Genomic DNA, 22,557 nt, shown 5'->3' with positions numbered 1-22,557 from the left:
TATGGTATTGCTGGCCCTGCCTTCCATCAGTGTGGACCTACAGTGGATATAAAAAGTCTACACACCCCTGTTAAAATGTCAGGTTTCTGTGCTGTAAAATATGAGAAAAAAAATCATTTCAGGGATCTCATTGTTAAAAGGTCAGTCAGGAGAAGAGTACAAAATAATTTCCAAGGCATTAGATATACCATGGAACACAGTGAAGACAGTCATCATCAAGTGGAGAAAATATGGCACAACAGTGACATTACCAAGAACTGGACGTCTCTCCAAAATTGATGAAAAGACGAGAAGAAAACTGGTCTGGGAGTCTACCAAGAGGCCTACAGCAACATTAAAGGAGCTGCAGGAATATCTGGCAAGTACTGGCTGTGTGGTACATGTGACAACAATCTCCCGTATTCTTCACATGTCTGGGCTAGGGGGTAGAATGGCAAGAGGAAAGCCTTTTCTTACGACGAAAAACATCCAAGCCAGGATACATTTTGCAAAAACACATTTGAAGTTTCCCAAAAGCATGTGGGAAAAGGTGTTATGGTCTGAGGAAACCAAAGTTGCAATTTTTGGCCATAATTCCAAAAGATATGTTTGGTGCAAAAACAACACCGCACATCACCAAAAGAACACCATACCCACAGTGAAGCATAGTGGTGGCAGCATCATGCTTTGGGGCTGTTTTTCTTCAGCTGGAACTGGGGTCTTAGTTAAGCTAGAGGGAATTTTGAACAGGTCCAAATACCAGTCAATATTGGCACCAAACCTTCAGGCTTCTGCTAGAAAGCTGAACATGAAGAGAAACTTAATCTTTCAGCATGACAACGACCCAAAGCATACATCAAAATCAACAAAGGAATGGCTTCACCAAAAGAAGATTAAAGTTTTGGAATGGCCCAGCCAGAGCCCAGACCTGAATCCGATTGAAAATCTGTGGGGTGATCTGAAGAGGGCTGTGCACAGGAGATGCCCTCGCAATCTGACAGATTTGGAGTGTTTTTGCAAAGAAGAGTGGGCAAATCTTGCCAAGTCAAAATGTGCCATGCTGATAGACTGATACCCAAAAAGACTGAGTGCTGTAATAAAATCAAAAGGTGCTTCAACAAAGTATTAGTTTATGGGTGTGCACACTTAAAAAGACATTTGTCCATCCAGTTCGGCCTGTTATCCTGCAAGTTGATCCAGAGGAAGGCAAAAAAAAAAACCTGTGAGGTAGAAGCCAATTTCCCCACTTTAGGGGAATAAAAAATTCCTTCCCGACTCCAATCAGGCAATCAGAATAACTCCCTGGATCAACAACCCCTCTTTAGTAGCCATAGCCTGTAATATTATTACGCTCCAGAAATACATCCAGGCCCCTCTTGAATTCCTTTATTGTACTCACCATCACCACCTCCTCAGGCAGAGAGTTCCATAGTCTCACTGCTCTTACCGTAAAGAATCCTCTTCTATGTTTGTGTACAAACCTTCTTTCCTCCAGACGCAGAGGATGTCCCCTCGTCACAGTCACAGTCCTGGGGATAAATAGATTATGGGATAGATCTCTGTACTGACCCCTGATATATTTATACATAGTAATTAGATCTCCCCTCAGTCGTCTTTTCTCTAAAGTGAATAACCCTAATGTTGATAATCTTTCAGGGTACTGTAGTTGCCCCAATCTGATGATTTATGTGCTAATATTTAAATAGATATTGAAACACAAGAAATGAAATTGTCCCAGTTTATAAAACACTGTACAAAAAATAAAGGAACTTACACTCACCTGACCGATCCCCAGCTGCTGCAGTTCTGACTAAGTGAGTAATTATGCTTTGTGCGGAGTTAGAGGCGTGGCCTAGTATGTAACAAATTCCCACGATGCGCGCAGCACATATTGTCCCTCTTCGCGATTTTCAAATGTTGGGAGGTATGCCCTGTTCTAATTGTGCCACATGCCCCTCTGCCCCCAGCTAGTTCAGTGATGGTAGAATCTTGGATGTTTATGCAGGGGCGTAGCTAGAAATGACTGGGCCCCATAGCAAAAAAAAATTATGGCCCCCCCCCCCCTCCCGGATCTCCCACCCCCACATACCTCTCGGACCTCCCACCCCAACATCACCACACCACACTATTAAAGGGATTCTGTCATCAGATTTAACCCCTCTAACCTAAACATATGCTTATGTCCAGACTAATAAGAAGAATCCTAAGCTGGCCTTATTAAACCTCACTGTGGCTCTATTTGCCCAAAAAACTGTTTTTTATAACCTGTCAATCACTTACTTAAGGTGCCCAAGGTAAGGTCCGTTAATACAGGGTGCCCGGCCGCACCCCTTGCTGTCCGTTGCCCAGCGCCGCCTTCCCTGTCTTCAGCGCCGCCTTCTACAGCTCAGCGCCGCCTCTGCAATCCTCCCCGTCCCTCTGCCAGATCCCGAGCCTGCCGCTGCCAGGAGTCCGCACGGGCGCATCAGGCTGAGCCTAGTGCGCAGGCGCAGGATCTGGCAGAGGGACGGGGAGGATTGCGGAGGCGGCGCTGAGCTGTAGAAGGCGGCGCTGAAGACAGGGAAGGCGGCGCTGGGCACCAGACGGCAAGGGGTGTGGCCGGGCACCCTGTATTAACGGACTTACCCTTGGGCACCTTAAGTAAGTGATTGACAGGTTATAAAAACCTGTTTTTTGGGCAAATAGAGCCATAGTGAGGTTTAATAAGGCCAGCTTAGGATTCTTTTTATTAGTCTGGACATGAGCATATGCTTAGGTTAGAGGGGTTAAATCTGACAGAATCCCTTTAAATAATGCAGCTGCGCCTCCCAGGCTTGAGCAGGTTTATGTGTGAATATGGATTAGGGAAGATGCTGAGATCTGGCTGTACCTCACTGTGAGGTACAGCCGGATCTCAGCATCTTCCCTATTCACACATATACCTGCTGAAGCCTGGCAGGCGCAGCTGCATAATATAATAGTGTGGTGTGGTAATGGTTAATGGCATTTTGGCGAAGACACAGCCACCTAATCCTATCTTAGGGGTCTGTATTACTGGAGTTATTTCATCTGTGTGTGTGAGCTACCGCCGGATCTCAGCATCTTCCCTATTCACACATATACCTGCTCAAGCTTGGCAGGCGCAACTGCTCCCGCATTATTTAATAGTGTGGTGTGGTAATGGTTAATGGCATTGGCGAAGACACAGCCACCTAATCCTATCTGAGGGGTCACAGACACAGATGAAATAACTCCAGTCTCCTCCACTTGTCCACTACACTAGTCTCCAGAGTGACTCCAGTTACAGTACTCCAGTCTCCACATCTCTCCACTGACTGACCCTGCCGCTTCGGACGGAGACTCAGTCAGACTCAGTCCCACTCCCCAGCCAGCCCTCACCTCAGCCACTTGAAGTTGAACCAACCGAACTGTACCCCGTACTGGGCATGCGCCGCCAGCCAGCCACCGAAACTCCAGCAGCTCAACTCGCAGCTTCCTAGTACGTGCCGCTCCTAGTCTGCGACCCCGCCTCCTCCACTTCCGGTGAACCGCCGCCCAGACTGCCTCTCTACCTCCGCCGGCTCCGAGCCCGACCACCCCCTATCACAGTGCCATGCCTGGCTCACTCGCCACATTTTTTTTATTTTTATTTTTTTTATCCTCAGTCGGCGGCGGGCCCCCAGTGGCGTAGGGCCCCATACCCATTGCTATGGCTGCTATGGCGATCCCTACGCCACTGTGTTTATGATGGAGGAGCCACCACTACAGCTTTAATACTTTTGAATTGAGCAGTTTTTATTATCTTTTCCTTGTTGAATGAATAGCCCCCGGACATTTAGGAGGGGGAAACATGGCAATAATGACATTTCCTGCTGACCTCCTTTTTACCCTTACGAACAAACAACGACAAAATGCCCAAAATAATCATAAATATTATTCATTTTATTACAAAAAATTCATGACATATCATAATATATAAAATAAAAAATAGTGGTGAACACCAGTAGAAAGGCAATGCCAGAATCCACTGGCCTACGCTGCTATCGCCCACCAACAGTTGTTAAACATGTCAAACACAGCTGAATTATAGATGTATACATAGTCAAGTCAAAAAAGTAATAAATTGGCCCACTATAGAAGAACACTAGACATCATAGGGAGGCTAAAGATATAGCATATGAAGATATCACACTAAATGTGTACAGGTCTCTGAAAAACACAGGTTTCACTTTAGAATCTTATCGCTCAATAGAACCAATAGCCGAAAGCAGAGATACAGCAAAGGCTAAATATAAGAACAAGAGAAAAAGTAAATCCCCTGAAAGAATAGAAGTGAAAAACCCTATAGTAAGAGGGTGAAATGAGCCAAGAAGATGACAGTAATAGAATCAATGTATACCGCAGAACATGATGGGGGTGAGAAAGGCAGTGCAGGTCAGGATCGGAACTATTATTAGCTGATGTTTTGGAGGGAAAATTCTTCCCGCCGTTTTCAGGATCTCTGGAAAGAATTTGCTCTGCCCGGTGATCAGCTGTTTGATTGGTCAGTTTATCTGGCCTATTTTTTTCCCCAATATCCAGGTAAGTTTGCCCGAACCCTGGAGACAATATTATGATTGGTTGGTCGGGAGCGGTCTACATCCTGCCCATGGAGCTGGATAATACGTGCCCCGCCCGCCCGCCCGCCCGCCTGCCCTTTATATTATAAATAAAAAAAGAGGCCATGGTTTTGTTGTAAGGGTGATTTTAATAGTCCTCCCGTGATGGGATGGACTCGGATGTACATTTAATATCTAGTGGAGTCTGATTTTATGACTAGGCTCATGTTGTAAGTTTAAAGTTAAAGTTGTTATTTTGTTTAATAAACAGGCCATGGCCATTTGCCTCCACTCTCTGGGTGTGTGTTTTTTTATTATTGTTATGTGTTTCTGCTTTAGATATCTATTTGGCACATATATGGCATGTATTGCCATGTCTACAATTTCCTTGCTCTATGAAAACAAACTGCAAAGTTTTCGGAAGAAACCAGCAAATAATCTTCTTGTCGGTCAAGACTAAACTCAAGATGTGGATTTATAGGTAGCAATGCAAACAAGTTAGGGAAATATAAAGTATATATCACCTGTTCAAAATACATAGAAAATTCTCCATGTAAGGTCACTTGCCCATAATAGATGTTACTGTAGTACTAAGTACTGGTTTTCCAGATTTTATGTTTATAGGTTTATATCGGGGCTAAACAAATATCAGCATTCATTACATCTAGAAATTTACTGCTGGCTTCTAATTTTTGGGTTACTTTTTGGCGATGTCTACTGTAGTTCTTATTGCTCATGGAGTGGTCTAACTGGCTTATATAGAAATATCTATGTATTTGTCCAGGCATCTGTTTGTTGGAGAGTATGGCATGTTACTATGCATAATAAATAGTGCTAGGTGCAGCTTGCTTTCTTACAGTGTATCTCCCAGTCATCTAGGTTAAATAAGAAGTTAGCTCATGCAAATGAAAGCATCCATCTTCTGTCTCCTTTGCCTTTTGGTTCATTATGCATGCATTTTTGTTCAGAGACTGAGGAAGGAGATTGATTAGACTATAAGTTTATAGAGGGGATGCTACTGATTTGCATTTTCTTGCTCTTTACTTTGACTTTGAGTATTGATTGGCAGGTAAGCTTTATCAAGTGATCTGGTCACAGCAGTATAGATACCTGTTCTATACAGCGTAGTTAAAGTAGGAAATGCATAGCTTCTTTCACACATATTTTACAAATGTCTGGCAAATTACACTGAATAGACCACAAGTAGAATGTGCAGCCCAAGACAAGTTGTCAGAGTTGGTAGATGGGCTCACATATTTGAATGATATATATTTCAAGATATTGTGAAATATCATTTTTATTTTGTTGTAGTGTTCCTGCTTTACTTTCTTCTGGTTGACAAGAACACATTCTACTCATTGACATTGTTCCCAATTCCACTGCCATTAGTAGGTAACACTGGATGACCTCCTTAAAAGGGTTCTTCGGGAATTAAGAAAATAAAATTACTGAAAATACTTAAATATTATTATATATTTTTTTTAAATAAATATATTCCCAAATACCTTTCATTAATTCTAACGGCTCATTTTGTCTGGGGAGCAATCATTAGGAGAAATAAAATGGCCGCTATGCTATTAGTACACACAAAACCTGTCCTAATCACACAGCAGCACAAGTTACTTTAGAACACTGAGCTAAAGAGCTGCCTCATCCTCCTGTCTGCTTTGCTTGTCAGAGATTATGATTAGGGATGAGCGAATCAACTTTGGATAAAACATCCGAAGTCAATTCGCATAAAACTTTGTTCTAATACTGTACGGAGCAGGAGCTCCATACAGTATTAAAATGTATTGGCTTTGATGAGCCAAAGTTATTGCAAGTCGTTCCTTGGAAGCCAACCAGAGTTCGGGAAATGTTTTTTTACAGTACAAATTAATTTACGAATTATTGCGCGAGACTTCGCGAAACAATAACTTCAGCTCATCAAAGCCAATACATTATAATACTGTACGGAGCTCCTGCTCTGTACAGTATTAGAACAACGTTTTATGCAAATCAACTTCGGATGTTTCATCCGAAGTCTATTCGCTTATCCCTAATTATAATCCTGAATACAACTGATAAAATGAATCTCTGTAGGGATGAAGTTCATGAGGAGCCATGAAGTACAGAGAGCAGGTGGGGATGTGGCTGATGCAGCAGCACTTGTTTACAGTCTCCATTACCACAGCCCCACATTACCACAGTCTGACTTGTCCGTCCTCTTTGTACTTCATGTCTCCTCATGAAATCCATTCATACATTCGCCTGCATTCAATATACATTAAAAACGTACCGTATATTGAATGCATTGAACATATATGTTATAGTACAATGGGTGTCATCCATTCAACCGAGGGATGGGAGGCGATGTGAATGAAGGGAAGAGGGGGGGGGGGGGGGGTCGAAGCCAGAATTTTATATTCCTCTTCTCAAGACCTAATATTTTTTTTGTTTATATAACTAAGACCCTACATTACCACTATCATGTAATTGCTGTTTTCCAGCTCTAGGGCATCCTTTCTATGGACTAGTGCCCAAAACTGTACTGCATATTCCTTAAAAGTGTAAAACCCTGCCCAGCCATGCAAAGAGTCTAGTCAAGTCCCAGCCACAACAACTACTGTTCATGAATGTGTTCCTCCAGTACAGGGTACTCAAGCTCCCCCATTTTGCTAGCTAGACATCTGGCATTTGTGAACATACAGTAGATTTGAAAGGGGTTGGTCACTTTCTGGCTACCTTCAACCAGTGTGTTTGTAAGATGATTATATGACTAATATAATCTTTGTTTACATTCTGCACCATCTTCTATATTTCATAAGGTATCACTCCTTGTTGACCAAGTCTATTGTGCTGTCCACACAGAGGTCCTGACCATAAAATGGCTGTTAATGGAGGATCATGTGACCAGGGAACTCACTCTGCGTGCTTCATTCAAATGTATCAAAACATCTGCACAGTTGGTGCAGGTTCAGTGTGTTAGAATGGAGGAAGCGGAGTCATGTGTCTGGTCACATGACCCTCCATTAGCAGCCATCTTATGGACAGGCAGTGCGAACAGCACAGATTTGCCCACCAAAGGCTATATTAGAAAGTGCCATATCGTCATCTTACATACACATTGATCAACAGTTAGAAAGTGACCAACGGCTTTAAGTGGCTACTACTTTTCCACATCCAGTTTCTGGAATGTGAGATTTTACAGGCACATTGGTCTTCTGTATTAGTAACATGTGGCTCTCCTTATCCCTTGTTCTAAACCTCACTCCATAATCCATTTCTCCAGCCACCGACATTTTCTGTCCCCTCTTTCACTTATCTACGACTTTATTTCTGCCTTATCATCCCTCTTCATTCCTAGCTTAAATACTCCGCTACAGTGCTTCCCCCCATACAATAAACGGATACCATAAATGCAACGTGAATGTAGTCTAGACTATAGAAATTTGTTTCCCCCTTGATCAGGGGAATGTAAAAAAAAAAAATAAAGGATGTAGATTAAATATATTGTTTAATAGTGTTATATATTTTATAATATGCTACAATAAAACCAATTGAGTATAAATGTATATGTGAGGTAAGCCTACAGACAAAGCGAATGTTCTCTGTGGGGTGTGATTCCAGGTGATGAAAGATTTGGTAACAGCAGGATCACCGTTAATTCCAGAGTAAGATGAATGAATTTAGTATATAATCATTGAAATCCAATTGAAGAGCAATTCTATAGGAATAAATTGCCATTGTATACAAACCTCGGCTACAATTCTTTCTGAAAGGAAAGGTCTAAATTATGCATATGTATATTCAGTACTTGCAGATAGATTGTCCAGAACATTAACCCTCTCCCAGGCTTTGGCTGGTGTTGAATCTTGCAGAATCTGCATGACTAGATGAGGAATTTAGTTGGCAGAAAGAAATGCTGCAACACCTCTGAGCATTGCACCAAACTGGAAATGTCGCAGGTGATGTAACCAAACAGCAATGTCTGTAATAATGGGGACATAACTGTGAGAGTTTTATCTGCCTCTCAAGGTGCGTGTTCAAGTTACAGTTTGGAGTGACCGGGGCTCTGTGCAATCTCTACCCCTAAACTCAGGAGTGAACTGGGAACTTAGGCTACTTTCACATTAGCGTTTTTTGTGGATCCGTCATGGATCTGCAAAAACGCTTCCGTTACAATAATACAATCGCATGCACCAGTCAGGAACGGATCCAATTGTATTATGTCTTCTAAAGCCATGTCTTGAACACCATTGAAAGTCAATGGGGGACAGATCTGTTTTCTATTGTGTCAGAGATCCGTCTTGCTCCGCACCACATCGCGGACAGAAAAACGCTGCTTGCAGCGTTTTTCTGTCCACGATGGGGACGCAACCAAACGGAACAGAATGCATTTTGGTGCAGTTCAGTTTTGTCCCCATTGACAATGAATGGGGACATATCGGAAGCATTTTCTACCGCTATTAAAATCCTATGGCAGATCTCAATAGCGGAATTGAAAACGCTAGTGTGGAAGTAGCCTTAGAGACCCTGGGAAAAAACATACAAGTGTCCCCCATGTTGTAGGCAGGTCCAGATTGACTGGGCAATACAACACTATTAGCCAGGGCCATTAGAAGTAGATGGGACCAACACAAGTAGGTGGGGTCAGCAATACCATTGTGCTGCACTAAATAGAGTTCCAGCAAAACCAAATACCACAGTGCAGCACAAAATAGCTGCCCCTCTGGGGTGGCCCATAATAGCTTCTATGTTCTGTCCTCCTCCTCCACCAATTATCTATAATTAAGATATGGAGCAGAGGCTTAGAAGGTGAGATGCAGGCCACAGCACCATGCCAGCCCGGCTCTCGGCATGCTGCCTGGACATCCTCTAGTAATGACCAGGCCTCTGGCATGACATGACTGTGTCCCTGCACCATTTGTACACTAACAAATATGTTTTACTTGTGGCGTATGAAGGTGAGCAACAGGACACAGAGCCATGGGCTCCCGTGTTCTGCCACAGTATCCTGGGACAGAGATACAGCTGAATTCAGGAAGGGACCTGCAGCCACTGGCCAGGTACATGAGTATCTGATGCTTTTAGTGGCAGAGAAGAGAGGCCCACCGTGACATTTCCCTGTAGGGTCTATGGCCAATCCACCCCTGCCTATACTAAATAGTAGTAAACATTTATTCCAAGACTTAGGCTACATTCATACAGGGAAAACATGTTCCACTTCCCCCCCATAAACAGTGGCACTCTTTTCCATGAGCAGTGTTTTTGACATTGCAGCTCAGCCTCATCCATGTAATGGGGATATGGTCTAATACCACACTCCACCAGTGGACAAGAGTAGTGCTGTTCCTGAACAGACACTTTAAAAGGTGGATTTGCCATCATGTCCTGATCAGTTTGGGTCCACAACCACCATTGCTACCTTCATTCTCAAGATTGTTGGGGGTTGTGACAGTTGGACCAGCATGGACCAGAAAGCAATGGCATATCCAAGTAATATGTCATCACTTTCTGTAATTAGAAAACCCATTTAAACCATGATGAGTTAAAAGAAGTTCTCTATTTCTTATCTTAGTTTTGGTTTCGGGGGAATAAATGTTTTAAAAAAAAATTGTTTGCACTTGTTTGTGGTCAGAATCTGTGCAGATGCATGACGGATCCGCACCAAACGCGAGTGTGAAAGTAGCCTTAGCTGTAAAAATAAATAAAAAAAGGCAAATCACTGTCTCATGCAACTTGCATTGTGCTCTACATTGGTCTATGATTGCAAAGTTGCTTGCAACTTTTGACCAAAAATCCAACATTGTTGGATTTTTGTGACTGTTGTGCCACGATAGGTCACATGTCACATTGGGACCCCATGTAATGCAACATTGCAAGCTTCATACCATGTGAGCCATATCTCCATTTGGCCCCAGCCTAAAACTTAAATGAGTATTACCATCTGAGAATTTTTATAGTATATCAAATATATGTCATAAATGTCTGATGGATGGAGGACACCCAAATATTGGGGTAATGGTGGTCACCTTCTCTGACAATAAGCACTCTAGAAAGTAGGAGACCAGGCATATGTGTGGCTCTCTGTCGTCGATTATGGGTATTGTAACTGCTTAGCATTTAACAACTACGGTGCTATAAACTACAATGGCGAGAAATGTATGCATAGAACTCCAACTCGTATGTTACTTTCTGGAGTGTCAAACATAGGTAAATGGACCCCCATTCTCTCAATTAGATAAAGATGGATCTGTCTTGCTCCGTACCACATTGTGGACAGAAAAACGCTTCAAGCAGCGATGGCGACGCAACCAAACGGAATGGAATGCATTTTGGTGCACTCCGTTTCGTTCAGTTCAGTTTGGTCCCCATTGACAATGAATGGGGACAAAACTGAAGCGTTTTCTTCCACTATTGAGATCCTATGAGGGATCTCAATAGCGGAATTGAAAACGCTAATGTGAAAGTAGCCGAAGAATTTGCGTTTAGACCAGTGTCTTGTTCACGCTCCATTCATTACCTCACAAAGTATTACAATACCATAGGTCATTATTGTGCATGGTAAAATCAATGCCGACTACATATGTTTTTTATCCTATATCACTTAGATTTAGGTACCTTTATGTTCCACATTCCTTCCTTCCATTACTGGCAGCTCAGCACCAAATTCACCACTCTACCTTGCTTGACGCTGGGTTCACACCAGAGCGTACTGAACGTTCGCTCTGTATGCACGATTGTACTGGCGTTTACAATCGCGCATACAGAGACAAGCGAACGCCCAGTGTCGCGCGTTCCCGGAAGTCTATGTACGGGAACGTGCGACACTACGGTCCAAAGAAGCTCCTAAACTTCTTGGGGCGTCGGGCGTTTTACAGCACGATCGTACGCGCTGTAAAACGCCCAGGTGAGAACCATGCCGATAGGGAAGCATTGGTTTCTCCTTGTTGAGCGTTTTACAGCGCGTAGGAACGCCCTATAAAACGCTCAGGTCTGAACCGGCTGTGAGAAAGGGTGCCCAAGCCCAAAACATGGCTTGCAGTTTTTATATGTTGACACATAAATAAAATTAATTGCATCTTTACCGTTCCTCACTCAGGACATATCTGTATTACCAGTGATCCATGAAAATTTACACCTGGGGGCAGGCACCACCAGGGGCAGATTGGCCATAGCCCTTACAGGGAAATTTCCCGGGGGGCCGTCTGAGCCCTCCTCACGACCAGCCACTGGAAGTTTTTCGGGATGTATTTTGTGTTGCTGGCAGTATTTTGTGATGGACGGTGGTGTTGGGATGGTATAATGTGCCAATATAGTATTGCTGGCCCTGCCTTCCATCAGTTTGGACCCAAATACAAAACAGGGGCCACTTTTAGTATTTTTTTCCAGGGCCACTTTAAGTTCCCAGTCTGTCCCTGGGCACCACCTCCCACATAAGGCTATAGGGTGTGTAACTTCTAGCTCTGTTTTCCTTCCATTAGAGTTTACTGGTTATTTGCTATCATTTTCTCTGAATGAATACTCTTGATAAAATCCATGTCTTCTATTTTTTATTTATTCTGATAACTCTTAATTTAGTTGAGATGTTGATCTTTTAAATGAAGTCCATTATTTCAAGTAACTATTTCTGCATGATAAAATAACGCTTTTACAAAGTTATTCAGCAAATAAATAGAGTCAAGACTCTTCTGTTCGACTGGAAAGGAGCTAATCTCAAGCTGAGCAGAAGATAATTGGCTTTGAACTCCAAGGTTACTGCTGCTGAGTGTTCCGCCATGGATCACACCACTTTTTTTTATGTTTGCTCCAGCTAAAGGACACCCATGTTTTAATCTAGCCAAAGTATAATATAATCAAAATATGCATCTACAAAGGTTTATTGGCTTTGATGACCTCCTGTCTTGCCAGAGAACAAGCTGAAAAAGATGTATGACTGCAAAGCGGAGGAATAAAGCATCCTTCCATTTAGAGAAAGTAAAGCCAGACAACATAATTAAGACCTTCGGTAAATTGAAATCATAAAGCTGACTGTTCACCCTTCATGGTCGCTCACCCACCTACTGGCGTTATGCGTTGCTTATTAGTGTGTGAAAGTAGGAAACTTTGCTTTCTGCTATTTAGTGTAATACTTTTCAGAACGACTTTCCTTTCTTATATGGCGTCATTTTCTGAAGGCCTGATGAATAGGATGGAGTAAAATGGGGCAGTGTCATTTATCACTCTGTGGTAATAATAAAACCACCTCTGTCTCATTTATTGCAAATCAGGTTGTGTGGAAACAGTTCTGAGATTCCACTTTAATGATATCCATAATTTTCCTTTTAACAGAAGAGTTCAAGGGCTCAACAATAGTTGAATTAATGAAGAAAGAAGGCACCACACTAGGGCTTACAGTGTCAGGTGGAATTGACAAGGATGGGAAGCCAAGAGTATCAAACCTGCGTCAAGGAGGAATCGCTGCTAGGTAATCTCATATATACTCCAGCCCAAAGACCTGGAAAGTCAGAATGTGGTAGCAGCACCGAACCAGATGGTTCATTCAGTGTACTATTCTGTCCATTTCTTACTGGAAGGCTGCTACTGAGGTATCCGTATTATCGACCAAGATAATTGGTATTGTGTTTTTCACAGATAGCTTGGCTTCGAAATAAGAAAGTGTTCACTCAGTCGATAAAATAATTATACCCGATTGCCCATGGAATATTGATAACTGTATATGTTTTCTCCTAAACAGAAGTTTTCCAAAAAGACAATGAAGTGCATTGAACAAAGGTGCATGTCAAGTTATAGAAGTCTTTGCACAGCTATCTGTTCATTCATTAATTTAAAAAATAAAATAACTTTAAAGTGGTTGTGCAAAAATGAGGGGTGGGGGTTGGCAAACCTTTATTTGGCAGAACCTGTAAAGGAAAGATTACTTACTTGCTTCCTGGTGCTAGCTCCCCGCTCCCCGCTCCTTCTCCTCCAGGTCCGAGATGTGCCGCAGGGCTCCCTTGATGTCAACCTCTGGTATGACATCGCCGCAGCAATTCACTGCTCATGGTGTTGATAGGCTCTTCTTACATCATGACAAATGGTCACATGATGCAAGGGGATCCGATCTCCGTCACAGCCTGATGTCAAACCAGATGTTGACATGGTGGGAACCCAGCGGAGCATCGTAGGCCTGGAGAAGAAGAAGAAGCAGGGAGCCAGTGCCAGGAAGCAGGTAAGTAATCTTTCCCGTACAGGTCCTGCAAGTTGGGGGGTTTGCTACCCCCCCCCCCCCTCTTTCATAACCTCTTTAAGGAGCCCATTGGGCTTCAATAGCTGTTTAGCCGACAGCTATTCTTAACAGACTCCCCCATATGCATTCACATTTGTTTCGACTATAAGTGTATGTATTGTCAATAGGGAGATAGGATTCTGTCAGCAGTTTTAACCATGTTAAACTGCTGACTGTACTAGGTAGGGGTTTTGGGACAGCAGTGTAAATATACATTTTGTGGAGCTATTATGAGTAGTGTGACTTTAAGTGTGGGTGCGATAAATGCTGTGGAGTCCACAGCATTTACAGTACAAGCAAAGTGGATTAGACTTAAAAAATCTCATCCACACACTGTGGAGAAAAACTCACAGCATAAACTGACTTTCTTTGTAGGTTTGCAATCTGCAACATGTCCAATTATGTTGCAGTTTTTACCAATGTAATGCGAAAGTTAACAGCCCCAGAGGACCCGCTGGGATCCCGGCATCGTTGTCACTGTGAAAAGCAGTTTTTGCAGCAGCAGTTTTCCTTTCAATCCACTGTGGACTCTACACATGTAAACCCACCCTTATTCCGTCAGTTTCTCCTCCAGTTAGTGCCCAAGAGGTGGTGCTTCACAGTGAAGTTAAGTCTGCACTGAGCTTCTCCATCGCTCCTCCCCTCTGCTCTGAGTGACAACTGTAGCAGCCAACCAGGAGCCACTACTGCTGTTGTGAAGCTGGTCAATGCAGACAGCACTTCACTTTGACCTACCACTTCCTGGGTACTTGCAGTAGCAGAGCCTGGCAGAATAAAAGTTCATACCCACACTACTCCTGATGAAAAAAACTCAACAAAAGGTACTGCTGTACTGCTCCCCCTGCCTTTACCTTTTGGTAAACTGCTGACAGACACCCTTCAATGAACTTAAAGGGGTTGTCTTGCCATAAGAAATTAGCGGGTTGATTATCCGAACAATGGGGACCGACTGCTATCACAAGGATGGGGTGGAGGAGTCCCTGGAGTATGTAGCCGTGGTGATGGTAACCAGAAAAAGACCACTTGAAAACCTTATAGGAAAAAATTCACTTTCATATATAGAGGATGAATTGTTATCTACATGGTTATGGTTATAAATCTCCGAAGCACTGGAATTTTTATGTAGGCTTTTTTCGTGGCTTTTTTTCATAGAACCAGCAGTCAGACATGCATGCTTCCTCCCCATTCAAGTCTGTGGGACTGCTGGAGATAGCCGAGTGCTGTACTCTGCCTCTCTTTGACAGTCTATATGGTTGAATGGATCAGCAGTGCAAATGCGTGACAGCTAATTAATCAACTCCAGGATTCCAGCAGCTCATTTTTGTGATTGTCGGAAGTCCCAAAAGTCTAAACCCCCACGAACAGGTCCTTATTCGCTATCTTACTTCTCATAGTTGGACAACCCCTTTAATATAATAAGGTGGACAGCAGCTGCAGACTAACATTTAACTCTTGACTGTACAGGATACCATATAGATATGTGAAGAAATCCATCAGCAGTCAGGGACATTCACTTTAAAAGCCTTCTAAACCTCTGACTGATATGTAGATCCCAGAATGGATTAGGTTTAACTGATGATCAAAAGACAATAACCACAGCTACAATACTCTATAAAACTCATTATTCCAGTTTATCAAAACATTTGATTAATAATTCTTTATTTCATTGCATTTATTGTTTTATTATGTCAGTGGCGGTGTAAAATCCATATACACAGGTAAAATAACATTGATTCTATGAGCTTTGATGTACATTAGTAAAGATTTAGTAGCTGAATATAAAACTTGGAAAAGCTAGCCTTTGTTGACCTTTTCTGGGGCTGTCAGTAATATTCCGTAATCTGTATGTGGTCTGTGCAGCAGCAGTCAATGTTCTTCTGGTGGCGACGGCGAGCTCTGAAACACATTATTTAGTTGTGGGATATGATTATACGTTTCCAGCAGTACTAAACAGCCATGCTTAAGACCCAAATATTTCCATAGCAACACGTATGCTACTACAGCTAATGCTGATTGAGCATCAACTTTTCTTGGCAACTCTGATATTGTTACTAGGGTTGCCTGTCATTTTGAGCCTGGAAAAAGAAAATACCAGTCCCCAAGTTTTGGGCTAGAGGAATGCTATCTTGGTTGTTTGCGGTTTTAATTAACGCAAAACATACTAACATTCCAGTGTACTCAAGCTTCTAATCATAAATAGGTTTAATGTATTTTTTCTGGAATTTTTGTTACCATTTTTGACATTGCTTAGATCAACGTTATTTGACCTTACATGGTCTCCTGTGTTTATTGAGACATAATATATAACTGTAAAAATAAAAATAAAGCTTAATATAAAAGGAATGTGTCATCAGGTAATGACCTATTGTTTAAATCACATTTTTATGTTAAGCATGTTAAACATACTAAACATATTTTTTTTTAATAAAAGACCGTAGCACTCCAAATACATACTGGATTTTTTTAGACTCACCTTCTCATTCAAAGAGTTTTCTTTATTTTCATGACTATGAAGGCATCAAAACTATGAATTGACACATGTGGAATTATATACATAACAAACAAGTGTGAAACAACTGAAAATATGTCATATTCTAGGTTCTTCAAAGTAGCCACCTTTTGCTTTGATTACTACTTTGCACACTCTTGGCATTCTCTTGATGAGCTTCAAGAGGTAGTCCCCTGAAATGGTTTTCACTTCACAGGTGTGCCCTGTCAGGTTTAATAAGTGAGATTTCCTGCCTTATAAATGGGGTTGGGACCATCAGTGGCGTTGAGGAGAAGTCAGGTGGATACACAGCCTACTGAATAGACTGTTAGAATTTGTATTATGGCAAGAAAAAAGCAGCTAAGTAAAGAAAAACGAGTGGCCATCATTACTTTAAGAAATGAAGGTCAGTCAGTCAGCCGAAAAATTGGGAAAACTTTGAAAGTAAAGGCTATTTGACCATGAAAGAGAGTGATGGGGTGCTGCGCCAGATGACCTGGCCTCCACAGTCACCAGACCTGAACCCAATCGAGATGGTTTGGGGTGAGCTGGACCGCAGAGTGAAGGCAAAAGGCCCAACAAGTGCTAAGCATCTCTGGGAACTCCTTCAAGACTGTTGGAAGACCATTTCAGGGGACTACCTCTTGAAGCTCATCAAGAGAATGCCAAGAGTGTGCAAAGCAGTAATCAAAGAAAAAGGTGGCTACTTTGAAGAACCTAGAATATTACATATTTTCAGTTGTTTCACACTTGTTTGTTATGTATATAATTCCACATGTGTTAATTCATAGTTTTGATGCCTTCATAGTCATGAAAATAAAGAAAACTCTTTGAATGAGAAGGTGTGTCCAAACTTTTGGTCTGTACTGTATATATATAAAATTGTACCGTTTTCTCTCTAGACACATGATATCTGTACAGATAACGTTTCTGTAGCCAACATATTATCATCACAGGCAAAATTACAATGACAGATATCACCTTTGTATAGATAACCTAGGATCCACTATTCACAATAGGTGATATCATAGCTTATCTACTCCCTTCTCACCTCTGCACACGTTACAGATCATGCCTAGAAAACTCCTCCATAGAAATCAATGGGGTCAGCTCCTGTCCATTGTGTCTAGGGCCCATGTGGGTGCACTCAATGAACAGGAAGTCTTAACACAGTATTTTAGGCCTAGTGGCCAGAATACTGCATGATTTTAAGAGTTAAAAAAAAATATATATATAACTAGGGACATGAAACATAAAAAATAAAAAAAATCACCAAACATTCTAAAAACACATTTAACATAAAATTTAGACAACAGGTCATTTTCTGGTGTTACATTCCTTTTCTGGAAAAGATGTTGGTAAGATGTCTATAGTATAGCGTAAAACTGTGCCAGTCTGACAGACAAGTGTTCTTTACAGAAGTGACCAACTGAATGTGGGAGATTATATCAAATGCGTGAATGGCATCAACCTTACAAAATTTCGCCATGATGAGATCATCAGCCTTCTGAAGAATGTCGGCGAACGAGTGGTTCTTGAAGTGGAGTATGAGCTTCCTCCCGTGTGTAAGTAATAGAGGTCACATTTCATGATGTGGCGACCTTATGTGGAGAATAACGACTTTGATATATTCCAGTTATTACCAATATAGTATAATTAGAGGGGGCTTTCCAGGATTCAAATATTGATGACCTATTCTCAGAATAGGTCACCAGTATTTGATCGTTTGGGGGGGGTCCAACTCCTGGCACCCCCACCAATCAGGCCGTGGCATTCCATTGAGCACTGTGGCCTCTTCATAGGTCAGTGATGTCCTGCTCATTGGTCACTTGGTCTCAATGTAGCTATGTCCCATTCAAGTAAATGGGTCTGTGCTGCAAAACTTTGTATAGTGCTGTGCTTGGTTAGCTGAGAGGGGGCCGAATCGTGCTGCGGCCTCTTGAAATAGTTGTTCGGCGGGGGGGGGGGGGATGGGTGTTGGACCCCCATGATCAGATATTGATCAACTATCCTGAGTATAGATCACCAACATAGGAGTCCTGGAAAACCAGTGGATCACTTTATTTATCATGTTGATGTCGGAGATACATCACATTAATTTGTCAAATACTGTGGGTACAGACTGTAAATGTGAAAAATCCAGACGGGGTGCATTTCCTGTGGGAAGCCAGTTACACGTGTGGTTGTATCAGTTTGTTCAGCACTTGGATCAAGAAGCAGAGAAAATTACCAGAAAGCAAAACGCCCTTATTTTATAATGAAATCAGGGGGCGGGCAGAGAGGAAGTCTGCGAGGTACAATTTCAGCAGTGGATCTTTCCAGTACACAATAAGTGCTGGAGAGTCCTCCTATTGAGGAGCTCCTGGCTGGCCTTGCCCCTCTCCACCACCACAGATTTTTTTCCCTTTTATAATTAGTGGCAGGGGGCAGGGAGAGGCTGGATCTTTAGGAATATGAGGACTCTCTGGCTTACGCTCTGTGTTGAACAGCTTCAGTATGTCTGTTTTACTCATTTCAGATTTAAATCTTTTCTTTCATTTAATTTTTAATCAGTGTGGTCCTTGGGATCTTGGCTAACAAATAATTCTATGAACTTGTCTTTGCCCTTATGCAAGACATTTAGGGGCACATTTATTAAGACGTTTTAGACGCTGGTCTTAATAAAGCCCTAAGCTGCCGGTGGTTCTGAGGAAGTTATGATGAGGCGCCGGCCTCTACATAACTTCGTCTGATCTTCCCCCAGTTCTAAATATAAGCCAGCTTCCTTGCTGTCTTACATTTAGACCATTATTCTACACCTGAAACAGGCGGAGAAAATGGTAAATGAGACGGACTTGCCAGCCTGTCCCTGCCCACGCCACAAGGAGAGCGGGGAAAAGTCGCCGATTGTGGCGCGACTAACCGTTGAGCCGCAATCTGCGCCTAAAATACGCCTAATATAGGCATATTTCAGCTTAATAAATGGCCCCCTCAGTATCCACTTTTAACATCTCCCAATTAATAGGAAATGACTTTGATTTCTCTGTATAAGTGCGGTCTCTGTATCTAAATAAGCCTGAACAAAAAAATGTTATGACCTGCTGGGTCTGCGGATTGTAGTATTCCCAGCAGCTCATGATGTCCATAGAGGAAAATCTAGACCTAGCCATATAGGTTAGCTATGGTATAAGTTGCCATTAATTTATTTAATTGCTATAACCCATTTCTCTTTGCATAGTCAGGATTCTTCCAGCAAGCTAACACATATGCTAATATAAGGATTCAGTGCTGCGCTGCCCTACAGGGTGTTTATGCTAAGTGCCTTTGTGAAGCGTCGGTGATAATTCTTGCGGCACTGTATATAAATGGATATATTGGTGCATATCTCCACATTTGAGAGTTGGCTTCCTTACCTCCTGTTCTCCTGCTTTACTCTTTATGCAGAGAAAGTGACCTCAGCCCGCATCACCTTCTCTGCCTCTGTTCCTATGTGTGTTTTCTTTAATTATTTAGAAGCATGGGCCGAGCTGTGCAAGCTTTTCTGCCATTTGATGTTTTCATTTCACCAGCCGCAGGAAGCGGAGCCGGTGTTTCGTCTTGTAAATGAAGCATGAAAATCTAAATACTTTATGCTTCAAGCTCTTATTTATTGCATGTCTGCATAGGCTGAGCACAGACTTCTTTCTCCTGGTATTTTTCTTTTAGTACCAATGAAGGCCACAGCGCCTCCTGAAATATTCCAGCATTTCAATGGTCTGAAAACTGCTGTAAAGTTGGGTTTTGGCTCAGCATGAAAGTGCCACATTTTTATATTTGTCTCTAAATAATGCATACTATCTGCATGTTTACCTTACTTGAAATTTCATCTATTTAAAAGGTATATATCACCTTATTTTCAATGTTGTAATAATTAGGTACACAGTGGGGCAGATTTATTGATAGAGTCCTACTTTGCACTGTGTAAGAATATGAATCCCAGTCTCAATATTGGACAAATTCACTATTCTGGCACATAGACCTTTATAAATATGGAGTGTCGTAAATCCTACACCCGATTCTCGCTGTGCACCAAAAATCTGTCCGTGCACCAAGAAAAACCCAGTCAAATCTACGTTTACACCACCTATAAGTTGGCGTATTTTTACTCCAAAAATGTGCCAAAATTTTGGCCCACTGTGTGGTTCTGTGTCATCTGCATTCAGTTAATAGAGGCATTACCTGCCATTAAAATCTAGTAATGCCAATAATGCACGATAGATAGATAGATAGATAGATAGATAGATAGATAGATAGATAGATAGATAGATAGATAGAATATACACCAGCAGTAAAAATAAAAATAGAGAATCTTACTTTATAAACTAGCATTCTGGATGTTGTAGTCTTTACATCACACATTGTACAATAAGAAAAACACTCCCACACTTGAACATACTGTTGCTTATATATCTGTCTGCAAGTATGTTAAGCCGTAATGTTTGGGTACCTATACGCTCCATACAACGCCATTATCTCCGAATACGGAATCGCAAGAAACTCAGTGTACTGCTCTGTAACCTCCTGCACATGGCTCTGCTATGTGTAAGGTCTTAAAAGGGGTGGCCAGTCAATGAAAATGTATTGAATAGGTTCAGATTGGTGTCATTTCTTGCTTAACGAGAGTGGACAGAAAGTGTAGAAACGGGAGCCTTCAAACTTTTTAAAATGATTATTTTAGACTAAAGTTAATTAGCTGGACAGCCCCCTTGAGGCTTTTATTCTGAGAAATACAGGTTTTTGAGTTCTCTATATCTAGATAAAAAAATCTATTGTCCAGTGAACTTTTTAAAACTATCCCTTCACTAAAGAAAATCTAGGATATCATTTAGTAACAAGTTCCTAAACAGCATTTGGTATGAATTGTTAATATATGGTATTACATATTTAGATGGTTGCTTCAGAGACTTTTTACACAACTATTAGATTTCTCTCATCTTTTCGAATACACAAAAAAAAATCCTCTTAAACAATTGTATATTACAAACCCTTTTTTTCTCTGGGGTTCCTCCACATGAATCGGCTTTCCTGAAATAACTAACGTTCTTATCAGGAACCATATTCTATTACCTGAAACAGTGAGAAAGCCTGCAGAATCCAATGCTCTTGAGATTTTAAGATCTTCCTATTCTAGTCAGGAGTTAGTCATCCCCTTTGTCTTCATACTTAGTGCATTAAAACCATTCATCTATAAATCACGACTTTAATTTAGTCCCTAGTTTGGCCTCCCCCACTAACCGTACATGTATGAGCTGACGTTTTGAGTCCAAAATATGTGTGTAGACAGGTATCTTTTAAAGCCAGTGCAAGAACGAAGAGAATCCAAGTTATGGCCCTCAAAAAGGCCAAAATAGTGACAGATTGTGTGTAAAGTATGTTCAAAATAAATAAATTGACTATTTTTATAGGGCTGGAATGAGAACTATGACTCTAATGGGTAGGGAACGCAATATATTAATTTAAAAACCTCCCTTTAAATTTCTTTGTGCAACCAGTTGGATACTGTCACGGATAAAGTTAGCAGATAGCTGGAACATATAAATAAACAAGCGACTGGCTTGATCCCAAACTAAGGAGCTTATAGGTGAGCCCTATAAAACCCTAAGAGCTCTCCCTGACTGCTATGCACATGCAAGGGCCTGTATGGTAGACAATTGCATGCCCGCGTACCTAATCCTGTGTGACACCTGAAAACCCTATAATAGTGAGGGGACATGACCACCGGCTCCCTGCACTCAATACGGACGGAGTCAGGGTCACCTAGAATCAAGCCAGCAAGAAAACACAATAAAGTAAAAGACTTATCTAAACAAACAGCAGAAGCAGCCTCCAGCCGTGAACACCTCATCCAGGAAGTAGTATAAACTGCAAAGTGAGGCAGTATGGGAAGGATTATAAAGGAAGACGATTAGTCGAAATAAGTGACACCTGGCAGAAGGAAAGGAGATGAGAAAGTGAAACCAAAACAAAGAACATCATACAAGAGGTAGAGAAGAACGTCTGCCAGATCTTCTCACAGAACTGGCGGTGACAGATACCCTCCAAGCTTTTCATAATGCTGTTGGCACCTTTGGTATCATAAGCAATGTGAATCCCCCGTGTGCCCTGAGCCAGGGTGGGCCCCTAGTCCAACACCACCTGTAAAAGTGGCACATGACACAGCACACTGAATTCACCACATACAGATAGCATACTGCATTTTACCCAGCCTATAGGTCCTGGTTGGATTATGTAAAGGATCTTTTGGG

At 41.8% G+C, this 22,557-nt stretch overlaps 1 protein-coding gene across 12 annotated transcripts in view; it reads left to right on the top strand.

The window, feature by feature from the left end:
- The window catches only part of GRIP1 (glutamate receptor interacting protein 1), a 534,361-nt gene that overhangs the window by 391,442 nt on the left and 120,362 nt on the right, over positions 1–22,557 (top strand). For 10 of the 12 annotated variants that reach the window (XM_040409451.1, XM_040409495.1, XM_040409479.1 and 7 more), the window contains exons 3-4: positions 12,870–13,005; positions 17,714–17,859. The exons of the other annotated variants lie outside the window; for them this stretch is intronic. In XM_040409451.1, coding sequence (XP_040265385.1) covers positions 12,870–13,005; positions 17,714–17,859 — 282 coding nt within the window. The remainder of the gene's footprint in view (positions 1–12,869; positions 13,006–17,713; positions 17,860–22,557) is intronic. 12 annotated transcript variants of the gene reach the window in all.

The sequence above is a fragment of the Bufo bufo genome, chromosome 1, assembly GCF_905171765.1.
Source record: "Bufo bufo chromosome 1, aBufBuf1.1, whole genome shotgun sequence".
In the NCBI taxonomy this organism is placed as follows: Eukaryota; Metazoa; Chordata; class Amphibia; order Anura; family Bufonidae; genus Bufo; species Bufo bufo.
Note: the sequence above shows the minus strand (reverse complement) of the source record. Positions and strands in the feature narration are given on the sequence as shown.